Source organism: Hyperoodon ampullatus (genome assembly GCF_949752795.1).
Source record: "Hyperoodon ampullatus genome assembly, chromosome: 9".
NCBI classification, from domain to species: domain Eukaryota; kingdom Metazoa; phylum Chordata; class Mammalia; order Artiodactyla; family Ziphiidae; genus Hyperoodon; species Hyperoodon ampullatus.
The window spans coordinates 66,968,936-66,988,672 of NC_136922.1; the positions used below are offsets into that span (position 1 = coordinate 66,968,936).

General features: G+C 38.5%; 1 protein-coding gene across 1 annotated transcript in view; it reads right to left on the reverse strand.

Moving 5' to 3' along the window:
- Positions 1 to 19,250: 19,250 nt before the first annotated feature.
- HERPUD2 (HERPUD family member 2) overlaps positions 19,251 to 19,737 on the reverse strand; it is a gene marked incomplete at both ends in the record, with an annotated part of 44,475 nt that continues 43,988 nt past the window's right edge. Inside the window, one exon of the mRNA XM_079711198.1 lies at positions 19,251 to 19,412. Coding sequence (XP_079567324.1) covers positions 19,251 to 19,412 — 162 coding nt within the window. The remainder of the gene's footprint in view (positions 19,413 to 19,737) is intronic.

The window sequence follows — 19,737 nt, forward strand, 5'->3', positions numbered from 1 at the left end:
CCACAGCAATGAGAAGCCCGCGCACCGCAATGAAGAGTAGCCCCCGCCCGCCGCAACTAGAGAAAGCCTGTGCGCAGCAACGAAGACCTAACGCAACCAAAAAATTTTTTAAAATGACTACTTAGGCATAGGATGAACTTGGCAAATGCTGCACAGAGCTTTTTGTTTCACAATATTTTTACATAGCTATACTCATCCAATAGACAAAATTTTGTATTCTCTCTCTTTTTTTTTTTTCTTTTGCGGTATGCAGGCCTCTCACTGTTGTGGCCCCTCCCGCTGCGGAGCACAGGCTCAGGACGCGCAGGCTCAGCGGCCTATGGCTCACGGGCCCAGCCGCTCTGTGGCATGTAGGATCTTACCGGACCAGGGCACAAACCCGTGTCCTCTGAATCGGCAGGCAGACTCTCAACCACTGCGCCACCAGGGAAGCCCATGCATTCTTTTTTTAATCTAGCCTATCATATACATTTTTGAGGTTAAACATAGTCTTTACGACCATCATTTAGAAAGACTGTACAACATTCCATTAAGTGGATATGCCCTTGTTTACCAAACCATGCCCTTTTTAGACATTCATATTGTTTCCCATTTTTATTACTATTAACAGTGCTGCAATGAGCATCTTTCTGCATCTGGATGCCTACTGTGGACCAGGTACTCTCGTGGGCACTGTAGAGAGTCAGACACAGTCTAGTGGGCACAAAACGAGGAGGCAGCAAAGGGAAGAAGGGTGTATACGTGTGCTTAATAAAGAGACAAGTGATTGTGCCCCTAAGAGTCTGAGGCACAAAACAGCCTACTGCAAAACCTAACTTTCTCTGCAGTCTTTATTCCAACTTAATTATTACCTATGCAGTTTTGCATTTTAATACATATTCATCTTTGACGGTTTTGACATTAAATAGTAAATTTTTTAAATTATTTACAATGATCTTACTATGGCACCAATATCAGTTAACACTTTTCTGTGTGTATCCCCACATCCACATCCTGCACAACCCACCTCTCGAATTCCAGTCTCGCCAACTGAAAGCGCTCCCAGTGGCCAAGGCTGGAACAATTTGAGCAACAAAATAAAGAAGTTCTGGATTAAAATCCAAAGTATAGAATAAATAAGTATTCATGAGTTCATACTGACATATAAATGATTGAAAAAATAAATAAAAGGGAGAGAAGAGACAAATCTCCCATGCAGAAAAATTCCAAATAGTTTATATAGATACTCTGCCCTCAAAGTGGCAGGGCAGAACTCCCAGCTCCTTAAATGTGGACTGCACACAATGACTTCCCTCCAAAGAGCACAAGATAGAAAGGGAGAAAATAAGAGCGACTTTACGGTGAAGAAATATGACAAGCACTACCTCAGTCGGGTGACCAAGGTCAACATCAAGAGTGATAGGTCATGTTCATGGTGTGTGCTCTTGATATGATGTGATGAAAATGTCATCTTGCCTCTGTGCTCTTCCCTAAAAAAAAATACATGACCCCAGTTTAATCATGAGAAAAATACCAGACAAATCCCAAAGGAGGGACATCCTACAAAATACCTGACCAGTACTCCTCAAAACTGTCAAGGTCATCAAAAAGTTACAAAAATCATCTGAGAAATGGTCACAGCCCAGAGTAGTTTAAGTAGACATGAAAACTAAACTTATTGTGATAGCCTAGAGAGGATTCTGGAACAGAAAAGGCACATTGGGTAAAGACTAAGGAGATAAAGCATGCACTTGAGTTAATAACAATATATCAGTATTGGTTCATTAATTGCAACAAATGTACCATACCAATGTTAAGATGTTAATAATAAGGGAAACTGGCTGCAAGGTATGTGGGAACTCTTTGTACTTTCTTTGCAATTTTTTCTGTAAATCTACGACTTCTAAAAGTTCATTTTTTTAAAAGTTAAAGAAAAAAGTCAATGAAACACTAAGCAGCTGAGGCCATTTTTATCTATATATGTTTTAGTTTTAGCCACTAATGATTGTATCCCTGTAATAAAAAATGAGGACTGAAGAAAACTATTTCCCAAGAGAATTACTAAGTAAGGCTTAAGGCATAGGGTGCCATCTCATTATCAAATACCATGGTCTCATCACTGAATTTTCTGCTAAATTGTGCTAAAGTAGAGGCTATCAAAAATTTAAATGGCCCTTGCCTGAAAAATAGTGGTCTGATTCAGTCATCAGGGGCCAACTCTAGGTATAGAAAGACAGTGAGACAACAATGCTTAACTCCTTCAGGAGCCACTCTTTTCTCTCTTTCCCCCAACCCCCCCCCCACATACACAGCACCCTTGAGTCACCTATACAAGTGGTTATTTTTATTCTCTGTATTTTTCTGTATGTTTGAAATATTCCATAATAATGTTAAGGTAACGTTTTCATAAATTAATTTCCTATTGAGCTTTCAGACTCAATAATTTCAGACTTGACAAAGAGTTGCAAAATAATACAAGAATTCATGTACACCCTTCACCCACCTTCCCCAAATGTTAACATTTTATATAGCCACAGTACGATAATCAAAACCAAGAAACTAACTTGAAGCAATACTATTAACTAATCTACAGACTATGTTCAAATGTCACCAATTGTCCCACTGATGTCCTTTTTCTGGTCCAGGATCCCAATCCAGGATCCCACATTGCATTTAGTTGCCGTGCCTCCAATGTGAAGCAGTTCCTTAGACTTTGTCTTTCATGCCCTTAACACTTCTGCAGAGTCAAAATAATACAGTTAAACCCATCAAGTTTATGACTATCTCCCCAAAACAATTTTATTAAAGGAAGCTCTTCAGATAATTGCCAGCACATCAGGGAAGAGCCTTGATATGGGTTCTAATCCCAGGTGACTCTGTAACCTCAAGGAAGTCCCCAGAAGGGACAGGAGGAGGATAGGAAAGTGGCTGAGCAGGGGCAGACTATACCCCAGTAGAATTACTGAGTTTTTAAATCTACAGTCTTCTGAATACCTACTGCAGTGCCAAGTTCCTAGATGCCTAGAAACCTCACCTCACTCACAGGAACTTCTGAGATAGGGGAGCTCACTGTGGATGAGTGAGTACCCAAGTCCACTCACCAGGGCTTGGTGAAGCCAGGACTTCAACCCAAGACTGTCTGAGAAAAGCCCAAGCTGTCGGTACTACACATCCTGAAGCTCACTGAGGGTCACACTCTCTAGCCTTCTCAGAGTTTAGCATCAAGGACCAGAATGTCAGATCCAAGAGAGGGGTTCCTTTTTTCCATGCTTTCTCATGCTACTTTGAAGTAGCATCCTGCCCTCCAGTGCCCCCAGGCTCTGAAATCACCTTCCTCTGGCCCAGAGCAGAAAAGATTTATGGTGTTACACCACCATCTAGTGCTAAAAGTAGTACAGTGCAACAACACTATCCCCACACTTCTGAAGATATAACAAGTCATTTAGCAGAGGTTGACAACATTGAAGAAGCAACACACCAATATTTAATCAATATACTCTCATAGTGTAACGAGCCAATGTGGTTTATCGGGAAGAGGCAATGGAGTCAAATGGACCAGGAGAGAATCCCTTTCCTGTTCTTACTTAAAGTGACTTGTTAAGTCTCTGAATGTCCCTGAACATTATTTTACTCATATTTAAAATGGAGCTCATAATATCTACATGTAAAGTTGTTATACCTTGATGAGTTCTGGGTTCACAGTAGACCCCCAATGAACATGTATTCCTTCTCACACTCCTCTCTAACCCCTTGTGCACAATTTGCATGGCAACCTAGAGTCATCAAAATTGAAGGGATAGTTTGTGAGAGGTTCAATATGTTTATCCATAAAGTCGGACAGATTGTAAATTGCAGAGGCCAGATTGCATAGGGTTTAGAGCGGGGACTCTGGCAGGGGGCCGCCTTGTTTTGAATACCGGCTCTGCCAGTTGCTGGGTTTTCCATCTGTAAAACAGAAATGGTAATAAAGATACCTACCTCCTAGGGTTGTTGTGAGGATTAAATAAGTTAATACCTGCAAAGCACTTAGAACAGTAAGCATTTGATAAGTGTGACCTATTATTAATAACATTTCTTAATAATGCTGACCCAAAAAAAAACAGGGGTGAGGGTGGGAAAGCTCCAAGCCAGTATTTATTTGATTCAGAAAAAAAAAATGTTACATGTTACATTTCTCCTCCTTTTGAATACTACTACTCTATCCCTTGTGTTTTCCCCTAAACATACACACATACACAAGCACACACATTCTATCTTCAAATACTTTGAATCTGGTGCCTCTTGACTAAGTTAGCTTCCTGGTCCATCTCCAAGCTGAGGCGGGGCCTTTCTGAACTTCACAAACAGCTCAAACGCCTGAGTGAGCCGCATACCCTCTTACTCTAGTAATGCTTCTTCCCTTAACTTCTACTTTGGATACTAAATATACCAGTTTCCTATTGGTTCATATTTGCATGAGAAGTCTTTTTCCATCTTTTTACTTTCAACCTTCTTGTATCCTTTTACTTAAGGCATGTTGCTTTTAAGTCTCATAGAATTAGGTTTTGTTCTTCTTGTAGTTGATTTCTAATCTCATAGCACAAAAAAAGAATTCAGAGTAATGATAGTAAAGGTGATCCAAGATCTTGGAAAAAGAATGGAGGCACAGATCAAGAAGATACAAGAAATGTTTAACAAAGACCTACAAGAAGTAAAGAATACAGATGAACAGTACAACAGCTGAAATGAAAAATACACTTGAAGGAATCAATAGCAGAACTCTGGCCAAAAAAAAAAAAAAATGTATAAGTGAGCTGAGAGACAGAATGGTGGAAATCACTGCTGCAGAACAGAATAAAGAAAAAAGAATGAAAAGAAATGAGGACAGTCTAAGAGACCACTGGGACGACATTAATCACACAAACATTTGCATTATAGGGGTCCCAGGAGGAGAGAGAAAGGACCTGAGAAAATATTTGAAGATATAATAGCTGAAAAGGAAACAGTCACCCCAGTTCAGGAAGTACAGAGTCCCAGCAGGATAAACCCAAGGAGGAACATGCTGAGACAGATAGTAATCAAACTGACAAAAATTAAAGACAAAAAATATTAAAAGCAACAAATAACATACAAAGGAATTCCCAGGTTTTGTTCTTTAAGCTGACAATGTTGTCTTTAAGTTGTAATATTTAGTCCATTAATGCTTGATGTATTGATGAATTTGGATTTAAATCTACCTTCTTAACTTTTTGTTTTCTGTTTGTTCCCATCTGTTCTTTTTTCTCCTTTCTTGCCTTCATTTAGATTTTAAATTTCCATATTCCTTTTCTATTATCCTGTTAGTTTTACATTCTTTTATTAACTATCATAGAAATTGAAACATGCTCCCTGGTTTATTCATTTCTAATATAAATTAGTGTCTTAACCATTTCCATTTCCAAGACAATTCAAGGACCTCAGAATACTCAATTCCATTTACCTCTCAGCAGACTTATATGCTATTTTTGTCATATATTTTAATTCTTTATACATGTAAGGCCCCATAAAGCATAAATGTATTATTTTCTGGCAATATTCTTTTAGATTTATGCACAAATATACCTTTCCATTGCTTTTCAGTTTCTTTCTGCACCTCCAAGCTGTGATCTATGATAATTTCCCTTCTGCCCAAACACCCATTAGTATTTTCCTTTAGGACTTCTAGTACTTTCCGGTGGTGACAAAATCTGTTTTCATTTGCCTGAAAATGTCTTTTGAAGGATATTTTTGCTGCACATAATCTTCTATGTTGGCTATTATTTTCTGTAAGCTCTCTGAAAATATCACCTACTAGGCTTACTTATTGTTGCTCCTTTGAAAGTGATCTACATTTCCCTCTGGCTACTTTTAAATTTTGTTTTTCAGCAGTTTTACTCTGAAGTAATTAGCTGTGATTTTCTTTGTATTTATCCTGCTTGGAAGCCAAGAGCATTTCCTACATCTGTGGCTCAATGTCTTTCATCAGTTTTGGAAAATTCTTAGCCATTATCTCTTCAAATATTGTGTCTGCCCTGTTCTCCCCCAGCATCATTCTGGATATATATATTTTTTGACCTTTCAGTTTACTAATTCTGTCTTAAACTGTGACTATCAACGCCATCTACTGATATCTTAATTTCAGCTATATTATTTTTCAATTCTAGAATTTTCTTTTTATATAATTTCCAGTTCTCCACTGAAATTTCTCCGTCTTGTCATGTAAATCCTTGATCATTTTAATCACAGTTATTATAAGGTCTCTGTCAGATAATGCTAAATATCTTTTTTTTTTTTGCTTTAAATTTTACAATATAATTTAATTTTTACATCTTATTTAAGGGTAATTTTTTTTTCACAACTCACACACACACACTGTATTTTATTTTTACAAGAGATAAATAAACTGACACCAAGCATTGTAAATGGATGACCACAACAAAAGCAACAATGATTGCAATTACTAAACACGAAACACACTCATACTATGTCATAATATTGACATTCAGTCCAGTAATCCTCCACTGTAACAGCTCCTTTACTTTGCAGTGAAAATTGATTTGTATATTTTTTGCCTCTGAGTCCTTGTGGGGTTTTTTTTTTATTCAAACAGAAAGTCACAGAAATTATACTCATCCTCATCAGTTCACTCACTCCCATGTAATTATTTTTTTTTAATTTTAATCTTTTGTTAGCAGATTTATGAATTCATCAGTTTTCCATTAGAGTTGTGAAAATGCTTATTCATTCAGTTCAGCAGTACAGTAAGTTACCAGAAAACTGTACTTGTCAGAGTCTTTTCCATGAATTCCTTGAAGATGAAACCCTTTTATAGGAACATTTTTGCGAAAGCATCAGAGTACACCCAGAACTGTCTGTAAATGACAAAAGACTTGAAAATGACCACGGTTAAAGATTTGATGAAAGTTCTTAATAATGCAATTGGCAAGGAAATTTAGTTATTTCTGAGATATACATTTTAAAGTAATAACTAGAAGTATGACTTATAACATTATACCAGAACATATAAGATTTTTAGAAATTTCATGTAATGTCTGAAACATTTATATTAACATATTTCCATACAAATAACCCAAAGAAAGTTTAGTATTAGTTTTTTTTGTTGTTGTTTGTTTGTTTGTTTATACTGCAGGTTCTTATTAGTCATCAGGGTTTTTTTTTGTTTTTTTAGTTTTTTTTGTGGTGGCAGGCCTCCCACTGCCATGGCCCCTCCCGCCGCGGAGCACAGGCTCTGGACGCGCAGGCCCAGCGGCCACGGCCCACGGGCCCAGCCACCCCGCGGCACGCAGGACCCTCCCGGACCGGGGCATGAACCCGTGCCCCCAGCACCGGGAGGTGGACCCCCAACCACTGCGCCACCAGGGAAGCCCCAGTCATCAGTTTTATACACATCAGTGTATACATGTCAATCCCAATTCAGCGCACCACCATCCCCACCCCACCACGGTTTTCCCCCTTGGTGTCCATACGTTTGTTCTCTACATCTGTGTCTCAACTTCTGCCCTGCAAACCGGTTCATCTGTACCATTTTTCTAGGTTCCATTTACATGCATTGATATACGATATTTGTTTTTATCTTTCTGACTGACTTCACTCTGTATGACACTCTCTAGATCCATCCATGTCTCAACTTTGTTCCTTTTTATGGCTGAGTAATATTCCACTGTATATATGTACCACAACTTCTTTATCCATTTGTCTGTCGATGGGCATTTAGGTTGCTTCCATGACCTGGCTATTGTAAATACTGCTGCAATGAACATTGGGGTGCATGTGTCTTTTTGAATTATGGTATTCTCTGGGTATATGCCCAGTAGTGGGATTGCTGGATCATACAGTAACTCTATTTTTAGTTTTTTAAGGAACCTCCATACTGTTCTCCATAGTGGCTGTATCAGTTTACATTCCCACCAACAGTGCAAGAGGGTTCCCTTTTCTCCACACCCTCTCCAGCATTTGTTGTTTGTAGATTTTCTGGTGATGCCCATTCTAACTGATGTGAGGTGATACCTCATTGTAGTTTTGATTTGCATTTCTCTAATAATTAGTGATGTTGAGCAGCTTTTCCTGTGCTTCTTGGCCATCTGTATGTCTTCTTTGGAGAAATGTCTATTTAGGTCTTCTGCCCATTTTTGGATTGGGTTCTTTGTTTCTTTAATATTGAGCTGCATGAGCTGTTTATATATTTTGGAGATTAATCCTTTGTCCGTTGATTCGTTTGCAAATATTTTCTCCCCTTCTGAGGGTTGTCTTTTCGTCTTGTTTATGGTTTCCTCTGCTGTGCAAAAGCTTTGAACTTTCATTAGGTCCCATTTGTTTATTTTTGTTTTTATTTCCTTTACTCTAGGAGGTGGATCAAAAAAGATCTTGCTGTGATTTATGTCAAAGAGTGTTCTTCCTATGTTTTCCTCTAAGAGTTTTATAGTGTCCAGTCTTACACTTAGGTCTCGAATCCATTTTGAGTTTATTTCTGTGTATGCTGTTAGGGAGTGTTCTCATTTCATTCTTTTACATGTAGCTGTCCAGTTTTCCCAGCACCACTTATTGAAGAGACTGTAATTTCTCCATTGTATATCTTTGCCTCCTTTGTCATAGATTAGTTGACCATAGTTGCATGGGTTTATCTCTGGACTTTCTATCTTTTTCCATTGATCTATGTTTCTGATTTTGTGCCAGTACCATATTGTCTTGATTACTGTAGCTTTGTAGTATACTCTGAAGTCAGGGAGTCTGATTCCTCCAGCTCCATGTTTTCCCCCTCAGAACTGCTTTGGCTATTCGGGGTCTTTTGTGTCTCCATACAAATTTTGAGGTGATTTGTTCTAGTTCTGTAAAAAATGCCATTGGTAATTTGATAGGGATTGCATTGAATCTGTAGATTGCTTTGGGTAGTATAGTCATTTTCCCAATATTGATTCTTCCAATCCAAGAAAGTGGTATATCTCTCCATCTGTTGGTATCATCTTTAATTTCTTTCATCAGTGTCTTATAGTTTTCTGCATACAGGTCTTTTGTTTCCCTAGGTAGGTTTATTCCTGGGTATTTTATTGTTTTTGTTGCAATGGTAAATGGGAGTGTTTCCATAATTTCTCTTTCAGATTTTTCATCATTAGTGTATAGGAATGCAAGAGATTTCTGTGCATTAATTTTGTATCCTGCAACTTTACCAAATTCATTGAATAGCTCTAGTAGTTTTCTGGTGGCATTTTTAGGATTCTCTATGTATAGTATCATGTCATCTGCAAACAGTGAATTTTACTTCTTCTTTTCCAATTTGTATTCCTTTTATTTCTTTTTCTTCTCTGATTGCTGTGGGTAGGACTTCCAAAACTGTGTTGAATAATAGTGGTGAGAGTGGACATCCTTGTCTCGTTCCTGATCTTAGAAGAAATGCTTTCAGTTTTTCACCATTGAGAATGATGTTTGCTGTTGGTTTGTCATATATGGCCTTTATTATGTTGAGGTAGGTTCCCTCTATGCCCACTTTCTGAAGAGTTTTTATCATAAATGGGTGTTGAATTTTGTCAAAAGCTTTTTCTGCATCTATTGAGATGATCATATGGTTTTTACTCTTCAATTTGTTAATATGGTGTATCACATTGATTGATTTGCATATACTGAAGAATCCTTGCATCCCTGGGATAAATCCCACTTGATCATGGTGTATGATCCTTTTAATGTGTTGTTGGATTCTGTTTGCTAGTATTTTGTTGAGGATTTTTGTATCTATATCCATCAGTGATATTGGTCTGTAATTTTCTTTTTTTGTAGTATCTTGGTCTGGTTTTGGTATCAGGGTGATGGTGGCCTCATAGAATGAGTTTGGGAGTGTTCCTCCCTCTGCAATTTTTTGGAAGAGTTTGAGAAGGATGGGTGTTAGCTCTTCTCTAAATGTTTGAGAGAATTCACCTGTGAAGCCATCTGGTCCTGGAATTTTCTTTGTTGGAAGATTTTTAATCACAGTTTCAATTTCATTACTTGTGATTGGTCTGTTCATATTTTCTGTTTTTTCCTGGTTCAGTCTTGGAAGGTTGTACCCTTCTAAGAATTAGTCCATTTCTTCCAGGTTGTCCATTTTATTGGCATAGAGTTGCTTGTAGTAGTCTCTTAGGATGCTTTGTATTTCTGCAGTGTCTGTTGTAACCTCTCCTTTTTCACTTCTAATTTTATTGATTTGAGTCCCCTCCCTCTTTTTCTTGATGAGTCTGGCTAATGGTTTATCAATTTTGTTTATCTTCTCAAAGAACCAGTTTTAAGTTTTATTGATCTTTGCTATTGTTTTTTTTTGTTTCTATTTCATTTATTTCTGCTCTGATCTTTATGATTTCTCTCCTTCTGCTAACTTTGGGTTTTGTTTGTTCTTCTTTCTCTATTTCCTTTAGGTGTAAGGTTAGATTGTTTATTTGAGATTTTTCTTATTTCTTGAGGTAGGCTTGTATAGCTATAAACTTCCCTCTTAGAACTGCTTTTGCTGCATCCCATAGGTTTTGGATTGTCGTGTTTTCATTGTCATTTGTCTCTAGGTATTTTTTGATTTCCTCTTTGATTTCTTCAGTGATCTCTTGGTTATTTAGTAATGTATTGTTTAGCCTCCATGTGTTTGTATTTTTTATGTTGTTTTCCCTGTAATTCATTTCTAATCTCATAGTGTTGTGGTCAGAAAAGATGCTTGATATGATTTTAATTTTCTTAAATTTACTGAGGCTTGATTTGTGACCCAAGATGTGATCTATCCTGGAGAATGTTCTGTGCGCACTTGAGAAGAAAGTGTAATCTGCTTTTTTTGGATGGAATGTTCTATAAATATCAATTAAATCTATCTGGTCTGTTGTGTCATTTAAAGCTTCTGTTTCCTTATTTATTTTCATTTTGGATGATCTGTCCATTGGTGTAAGTGAGGTGTTAATGTCCCCCACTATTATTGTGTTACTGTCGATTTCGTCTTTTATAGCTGTTAGCAGTTGCCTTATGTATTGAGGTGCTCCTATGTTGGGTGCACATATATTTATAATTGTTATATCTTCTTCTTGGATTGATCCTTTGATCATTATGTAGTGTCCTTCCTTGTCTCTTATAACATTTTTTATTTTAAAGTCTATTTTATCTGATATTAGTATAGCTACTCCAGCTTTCTTTTGATTTCCATTTGCATGGAATATCTTTTTCCATCCCCTCACTTTCAGTCTATATGTGTCCCTAGTTCTGAAGTGGGTCTCTTGTAGACAGCATATATATGGGTCTTGTTTTTGTATCCATTCAGCAAGCCTGTGTCTTTTGGTTGGAGCATTTAATCCATTCATGTTTAAGGTAATTATTGATATGTATGTTCCTGTGACCATTTTCTTGATTGTTTGGGGTTTGTTTTTGTAGATCCTTTCCTTCTCTTGTGTTTCCCACTTAGAGAAGTTCCTTTAGCATTTGTTGTAGAGTTGGTTTGGTGGTGCTGAATTCTCTTAGCCTTTGCTTGTCTGTAAAGCTTTTGATTTCTCCGTCGAATCTGAATGAGATCCTTGCCGGGTAGAGTAATCTTGGTTGTAGGTTCTTCCCTTTCATCACTTTAAGTATATCATGCCACTCCCTTCTGGCTTGTAGAGTTTCTGATGAGAAATCAGCTGTTAATCTTACGGGAGTTACCTTGTATGTTATTTTTCGTTTTTCCCTTGCTGCTTTCAGTAATTTTTCTTTGTCTGTAATTTTTGTCAATTTGATTACTATGTATCTCAGCGTGTTTCTCCTTGGGTTTATCCTGTATGGGACTCTCTGCGTTTCCTGGACCTGGGTGGCTATTTCCTTTCCCATGTTAGGGAAGTTTTTGACTATAATCTCTTCAAATATTTTCTCTGGTCCTTTCTTTCTGTTCTTCTGGGACCCCTATAATGCGAATGTTGTTGTGTTTAATGTTGTCCCAGAGGTCTCTTAAGCTGTCTTCATTACTTTTCATTCTTTTTTCTTTATTCTGTTCTGCAGCAGTGAATTCCACCATTCTGTCTTCCAGGTCACTTATCCGTTCTTCTGCCTCAGTTATTCTGCTATTGATACCTTCTAGTGTAGTTTTCATTTCAGTTATTGTATTGTTCATCTCTGGTTGTTTGTTCTTTAATTCTTCTAGGTCTTTGTTAATCACTTCTTCCATCTTCTCGAACTTTGCCTCCATTGTTTTTTTGAAGTCCTGGATCATCTTCACTATCATTATTCTGAATTCTTTTTCTGGAAGGTTGCCTATCTCCACTTCATTTAGTTGTTTTTCTGGCGTTGTATCTTGTTACTTCATCTGGTACAAAGTCCTCTGCCTTTTCATCTTGTCTGTCTTTCTGTGAATATGGTTTTTGTTCCACAGGCTGCATGATTGTAGTTCTTCTTGCTTCTGCTCTCTGCCCTCTGGTGGATGAGGCTATCTAAGAGGCTTGATGGGAGAGACTGGTGGTGGGTAGAGCTGACTGTTGCTCTGGTGGGCAGAGCTCAGTAAAACTTTAATCCACTTGATTGTTGATGGGTGGGGCTGGCTTCCCTCCCTATTGGTTGTTTGGCCTGAGGCAACCCAACACTGGAGCCTACCTGGGCTCTTTGGTGGGGCTAATGACAGATTCTGGGAGGACTCATGCCAAGGAGTACTTCCCAGAACTTTTGCTGCCAGTGTCCTTGTCCCCACAGTGAGCCACAGCCCCCCCCCACCTCTGCAGGAGACCCTCCAACACTAGCAGGTAGGTCTGGTTCAGTCTCCCCCGTGGTCACTGCTCCTTCCCCTGGGTCCCGATGCACACATTCCTTTGTGTGTGCCCTCCAAGAATGGAGTCTCTGTTTCCCCCAGTCCTGTCAAAGCCCTGCAATCAATTCCCACTAGGCTTCAAAATCTGATTCTCTAGGATTTCCTGCTCCTGTTGCTGGACCCCCAGTTTGGGAAGCCTGACGTGAGGCTCAGAACCTTCACTCCAGTGGGTGGACTTCTGGGTATAAGTGTTCACCAGTCTGTGAGTCACCCACCCAGCCGTTATGGGATTTGATTTTACTGTGATTGCGCCCCTCCTACCATCTCATTGTGGCTTCTCCTTTGTCTTTGGATGTGGGGTATCTTTTCTTGTGAGTTCCAGTGTCTTCCTGTCGATGATTGTCCAGCAGCTAGTTGTGATTCTGGTGTTCTCGCAAGAGGGCGTGAGAGTACGTCCTTCTGCTCCGCCATCTTGGTTCCTCTCCTCAATGCTAAATATCTTAATTTTCTGAGGTTTATCTGTTTTACTTTCTCCTTTTTGGTCAAATCTTATGTTTTTGTATTCCTAGTTATTCTTTTTTATTGCTGAATAGACTTTGAAAAAATGATAGAGAAAATTTGAGAAATTGCATATTATCTTTCTTCAGAGGGGATTTATTTTTGCTTGTGGCTGTCCACTAGGTTTGGGGCCAATTGCCTCATTCAATTAGGGACTGAGATGATTTGAGGCTGGGCTTCAGTCCTTGTGAGGACAGATCCATTTCCAGTTCACGTTCACTCAAGGTGTAGCCCTTTGGGGATTGAATAAAAAGCCTAGGGTGTTTAAAGGACACTTCTTCTTGGTGCAGCCCAAACTCGTAATTTTTGTTTCCTATGAGTCTACCAAAAATTTTGCACAGCTTCTCTCGTTCTTGAATTAGCAAGTGGTTTTAGGGGTAAAATGTGGCACCAAATGTAGGTCTCATCTGTGTGGAATATTGGTCCCTGCTTTGTTGATAGCTTTCTGACGCCTTAATAGATATCTATATCCTGACTTTTCTGGTTTTCTCAGCAGAGGGTTTGGTGCAAAATGAGTTAATCACCCATTGCTGGAAGCTAAAGTCTCTACATGCTTTATTTGAATGATTAATTTTAAGGAATTCAAGTTCTGAAGTAAAATAGACTTTATTCTGTCACTTACTACCTATAGGACTTTAAGTGAGCTACTTAACCTCTTTGAGTCTTAGTTTCCTCATCTGGAAAATGGAAGTAACAGTAGCACCTACCTTGAATTGTTTTAAGGATTTTTTTAAAATGCAGGTATAGTATTCAGCACAGAGCCAGGAATATAACAAATGTTCATATGTTAGTAATAACAATTTTTAAAGCATTATAATGGTTTTTATTGTTAATTATATAAATTAACACATAATGGCAGCCTCTCCCCTATGCACCCTCTGTGAAGAGTGGTAACTGGTAAAGACCCTATACAGATCTTAATATTTCCAACTTTCCTATGGCTTTGGAATACCTGAGTGGAATGGCTTACTGTACCACATGAAATAGTTTATGCAGGCATCAGTATGTTCATTTTGGAAAGTAGATCAACTGGAGTAAGAGAGTTAGAATTTAGCAGCAGGATCAAGGAAGTAAGCTTTGGCAAGAAGACTCATGAAACTGACACCCTAGACTGGGGCCTCCAAGGCTTATCCCCCAAGTGTGATGCAAGACAGTAACCACCAAGATTTGCTCTGGAAGGAGTCAGATCTTTTGCTGCCCTCCCCCTATTAGGGCTGAGACCCCATTGTGCTGGGAAAAGCTTTCTATCTACTAAGACTCCTGGACAGTAGAGAAGCTCCAGAAACCCTAATTATTCTGGGCTCTCTTTATAAGAAAAACCTTTATTTAAAAGATTCCATAGTGTTTTAATAAAAAAGGCTTGCATTGCTCCACAACACTTATGTTTAAGAAGCGTCATCATTTATTCCTCATTTTTAAATATTTAAATGTTTTTAAATGCTACTGTTATTATACACTTTAAAAATCTGTTGAGAGTGGACCTCATTTTAAACATTCTTACAATTCTTTTTTTTATAAATTTATTTATTTATTTATGGCTGTGTTGGGTCTTCATTGCTTTGCATGGGCTTTATCTGTGGTGAGTGGGAGCTACTCTTTGTTGCAGTGCGCGGGCTTCTCATTGTGGTGGCTTCTGTTGTTGCGGAGCACGGGCTCTAGGTGCGCAGGCTTCAGTAGTTGTGGCACACGGGCTTAGTTGCTCCACGGCATGTGGGATCTTCCCGGACCAGGGCTTGCTCAAACCCGTGTCCCCTGCGTTGGCAGGTGGATTCTTAACCACTGCACCACCAGGGTAGTCCCCACAATTTTTTTAATTCAAAAAAAATTAAGTATTTTTAAATGTTCAAATACTGAAACATCCAAAATATTGTTTATGTGTAAGATATAAAATACAATAAACATGCTTTGTACCCACCGTGCAGCCAGTTTCCCAGGTTGCAGTGAGAGCGTGTGATGCCACGTGGGGAGGTGAGTCAGCCAGCCCCATTGGGGCTCCCAGGAGAGATTGGTAGTTGGGAATAGCACATTCCAGAGCCTGGTGGAGTTTTGCAGATCCATCAACACAATTCCAGATACAACAGGCCTTAAGGTCTGATTTACACCAGACTTACAGAAAGCTGACATACAAATCAGCACACCTCAGTCTTTTCTCAGTGAATTAAAAACTGCCATGGTGCTCCAAAACTAATGAGACTCCAAATGTGGCCTCTTCTCCCTTAATTTGAAAAGCCAAATTTCAAGTGATGATGGAGCCAGAGCCAGAGAAACCAGTTAGAATAATGATGGGTGGTAGCATCAAACTATAGTGAAAATATCTCCAATTCTTCAGCCCTCAGATCACTCTTTCCTTTTACCCAGCTAATAAAATCCAACCCTCTCACCCATACTGCTTGACTGTAGAAAGTCTAGTCTTTATTGTGATGTGTAAGAAATGGGAAAAGTCCTGGGAAGTATTTATATCCCATCCTGGTTGTTACTAGTCACCATTTAGCCTAGAAGACCAGTATCTGGGCTTCTGTGCTGCTCTTTTGCCATCTGGAAACCATCTCCAAGCTACCACTGCCCTCTAGGCACCATCTGGCTCCAGCATGGACACAGCTCCTCCCTTAACATCTAAAACACAGCTGACACTGGGCTGTAGTTTCTGACAAAGACTTACTGAAAGTAAGACTAACATGAGGGAATTAACAATGTAGGGAAAATAATAAAATTGAGTAACACATTCCCCTGTTCTTAGAACCTTTAGCCACAGCCCTTCAGAGGGGGAGTCTATGACCAGCATCATTTTCCTTAGGCTCCAACCTACTATTAGGATGCAGAGACCTGCTCATTTCCTTCAGATGGGTGTCCCCCACAATAATGCTCCCCTCTATGAATTCTATGGCTCCAATTCTCCCCTGTCCAACTCCCAACAGAAGAAAAGAGACTGATCACAACTCCCAACAGAAGAAAAGAGACTGATAATCTCATAATTATCTTTGCATTCTTACTCTACTCGCCTGCTCTATTTTAGCGTGTGACCTATGGAACACTTCTTCCAGCTTTGACAGTTTATTTATTTAGTTCCCAGGTTAAAATCCAGACCCTCCCTCTGGATGCAATGATTGCCTCAGCCCTGAAACAAGCCATCCCTAACTATGGACCCAAACAGTGTACAAATGTACCATAGCTCACCCTGTTGAACATCTGTCAGTCCTAATTTTTTCCTATTATAAACAATGCAATGAAAATCTTAAAAGGTGGGCTTCCCTGGAGGGGCAGTGGTTAAGAATCTGCCTGCTAGTGCAGGGGACATGGGTTCGAGCCCTGGTTCGGGAAGACCCCACATGCCACAGAGCAACTAAGTCAGCATACCACAACTACTGAAGCCCGCGCACCTAGAGCCCATGCTCCCCAACAAGAGAAGCCACCGCAATGAGAAGCCCGCACACCGCAACGAAGAGCAGCCCCTGCTCGCCACAACTAGAGAAAGCCCGCGCACAGCAACAAAGACCCAACGCAGCCAAAAAATAAATAAATAAAAATAAAGTTATTTTTTAAAAAAAGAAGATCTTAAAAGCTAAATCATACATGCATGATACCCTTCCAAACCTTTTCTGATTCAAAGGGTGTGTACATTTTCAATCACTCATGCAGTACTGAACTAACTGCTGGGCACTCTTCTGGTATGGGGGGGATACATTAATGAGCATAAATTCACTCCCCAACCTTATAGCTCTCATGTTTTGTAGGACAAATAAGGAAATAAATGTAAACTACCAGCGGTGCTAACTGCAAAGGCCATTAGCTGAGAGCTGATGATTAGTAAGTGGTAACAAGGCAAAGAAGGACGGGACTGTGTTCCAAACAAAAAGAATTGTCATTTTAAATGTCCTGGGGCTAGAAGGAGAGTGCCGGAATTGGAAAGCCAGCCTGGCTAGAACAGAGGTATTAAGGAGAAACACAGATTGAGAGGTTGCAAGGACTCAACCTTTCAGGATATCATAAAGCCGTTTTTAGGAGTCTGATTTTATTCTACGACCAACAGGATAACACAGCAATTCTGTGCACATTTTGAAAATCTGATACTTGCTGGAAAGGCTATGTAGTATTTTACATTCCTCTGTACCTTCACCAACACTGAGTATTATTATCTTACCAATTTGGTAGTTTTCACTTGTCCACATTACATTTTTTTTCACAGTTTATTTCCCATGTTTGTATCTGTTATGGACTTAATGCTTGTGTCCCCCCAGAATTCATATGTTGAAATCCTAACCCCCCAATTAGGAGGTGAAGCTTTGGGAGATAATTAGGGCATGAGGGCAGACCCCTCGTGAACAGAGCTGGAGCCCTTGTAAAAAGAGACAGCAGAGAGCTTGCTTCGACTCTCTGCCATGGAGGACACATGAAGACAGCCATCTACAAGCCAGGAAGAAGGCCTTCACCAGATACTGAATCTGCCAGCACCTTGGTCTCGGACTTCTCAGCCTCCAGAACTGTGGAAAATAAATGCTTGTAGTTTAAGCCCCCAGCCTGCAGTACTTTAGCGTGGCAGCCCAAGCTAAGAGACGGCCCTTGCCCATTTCCTACTGGGATTTTGTCTTTTTTTTTAAGGTAAATTTAAGACTTGCTTATTACCTTTTTAATATTTTTTTCCTGTTTGCCTTTTAATTATATGTCAAAACATTATATACATAAGCAACCTTTTCTTTGAGGGATTCTGCCATAAAGGTATTTTCTCCTCCCAATATTATATAAGTATTCATCTATATTTTTTATTAGTAATTTCATGGTTGAACTGCTCGTATTCAATCATGATGTTTTGACTGACATCTATAAACAGAAACCTAATTTTACTTTTCAAAGGGTTAACCAGTTACCCTTGAAATGTCACCTTTAACACTGGAAGTAAAAAACTTAGAGAATAATTCATGGAGTCTTCTTAATTTTATATTTTGTTCTATTATCTAATCATATATTACTGTACCAGTACCATGTATTACTTTATAATACATATCATGTGAGATAAAAGTTCTTCCATAGTAAGCTCTCCTATCCTCATTTATTCAATTTTAATTAGCTACCCTATAAGAGACTTACTCCTTTCTTAAGAAATACTGAATTAACTTTCACAGGGATTTTTAAATAAACTAATGAGGTTTCAGACTACCTGAGAACTAGAAGATATCCATCTGGAATGGAAAGAGGTGAAAATGACCTTGAAGACTTTAGCAACCCCAAAACTACTGAAATTTACATAGATTTTTGCATGTAATGGGTACATTATGGAAGAGTTTGAATAAATAGCCCATAAGACAGTTTACCATAATTGACCTTTTATTTTAAAAAATTACAGGGAGCAATTTCCAGAATCTTATTTTATAAAAGTACTGCCTATATCAAACATTTTATATCACTATTAATTCCATTGAAGAGCTGCCTTTTTTTTTTAAGGTACTAATTTCAATCGATGGGATATGCCCTTAAAATAGAAAGTTTCCATTTATTCAAATGTCAAAATTAAGATTATTGAGAAGTTTATTGCTTTATGGCTGGGCAAGATGCTACTAGCACATTTTAGGTAAATATTCTTTGTTAAAAACTATGAGGTCATTCTGTTTAAAACTTTCAGGATAATTCACAGAAAATAGATATTATATGTATTCAAATTATACATTGAAGGGCTGAGATATTAGCTAGACATTTATATGTGAAGCAGCTCTTTAAAGAAGACACACAAACAGGTCTGTCTTGGTATAATATACATAATTGAAATTAATAAAACCTGGAAGACCAATATTACGCTATGTTAAGATCTTAAAAAAAATCAAACATTTAGTAGTCCATTTGTGCTTAAAATATTCATATGCATGAGAAGCTTAAAGAAAAAAAAACACCTCTATACATGATGAAGAAAAGAAAGTAACAAACTTTTTTTGAAATTGCACTGTTATTTAAAACACTTTCCTAAATTCAGACCCTCCTTTGCAACTGGCACAGTTTTTCAGGTCTAATTGGCAACCTGGGGAGGCCCCTCTGGTATTAGTGAAGTAAAGAAGGTGGTGATAAAAGACCAAGCTGATGCCATTAATCCAGGCCTCTGAATTGCACTGGCATCTTCACCTGCATCTTCTCCACTCTCATCTTCAAGCCCATCATCCATAAGACGCTCCTTTCAAACAAAAGAAGAAACATATTCCTAAGTGATTTGAACAGCTACCATTAACTCATGACAGAAAAGGAGAGAGCTAAATTCTTCCCAAAGAAGGAATATGAGCATATAATAAGGAAGTGGAACTTCATGGTCATTAGAAATCTTCATTAAATCCAAAATTAATAAATTCCTCGTTCAAGTTCAAAGGGATTACTGCCAATTTAATACAATAAATTCTCACTGTGTGCATAATTTTCTCTTTAGACTATTTTTGGGGAGAATGATATTAGTTCTTTCCACTTAATTTTAATATATGATTGACAGTATTATAAGTTCTCCTAGA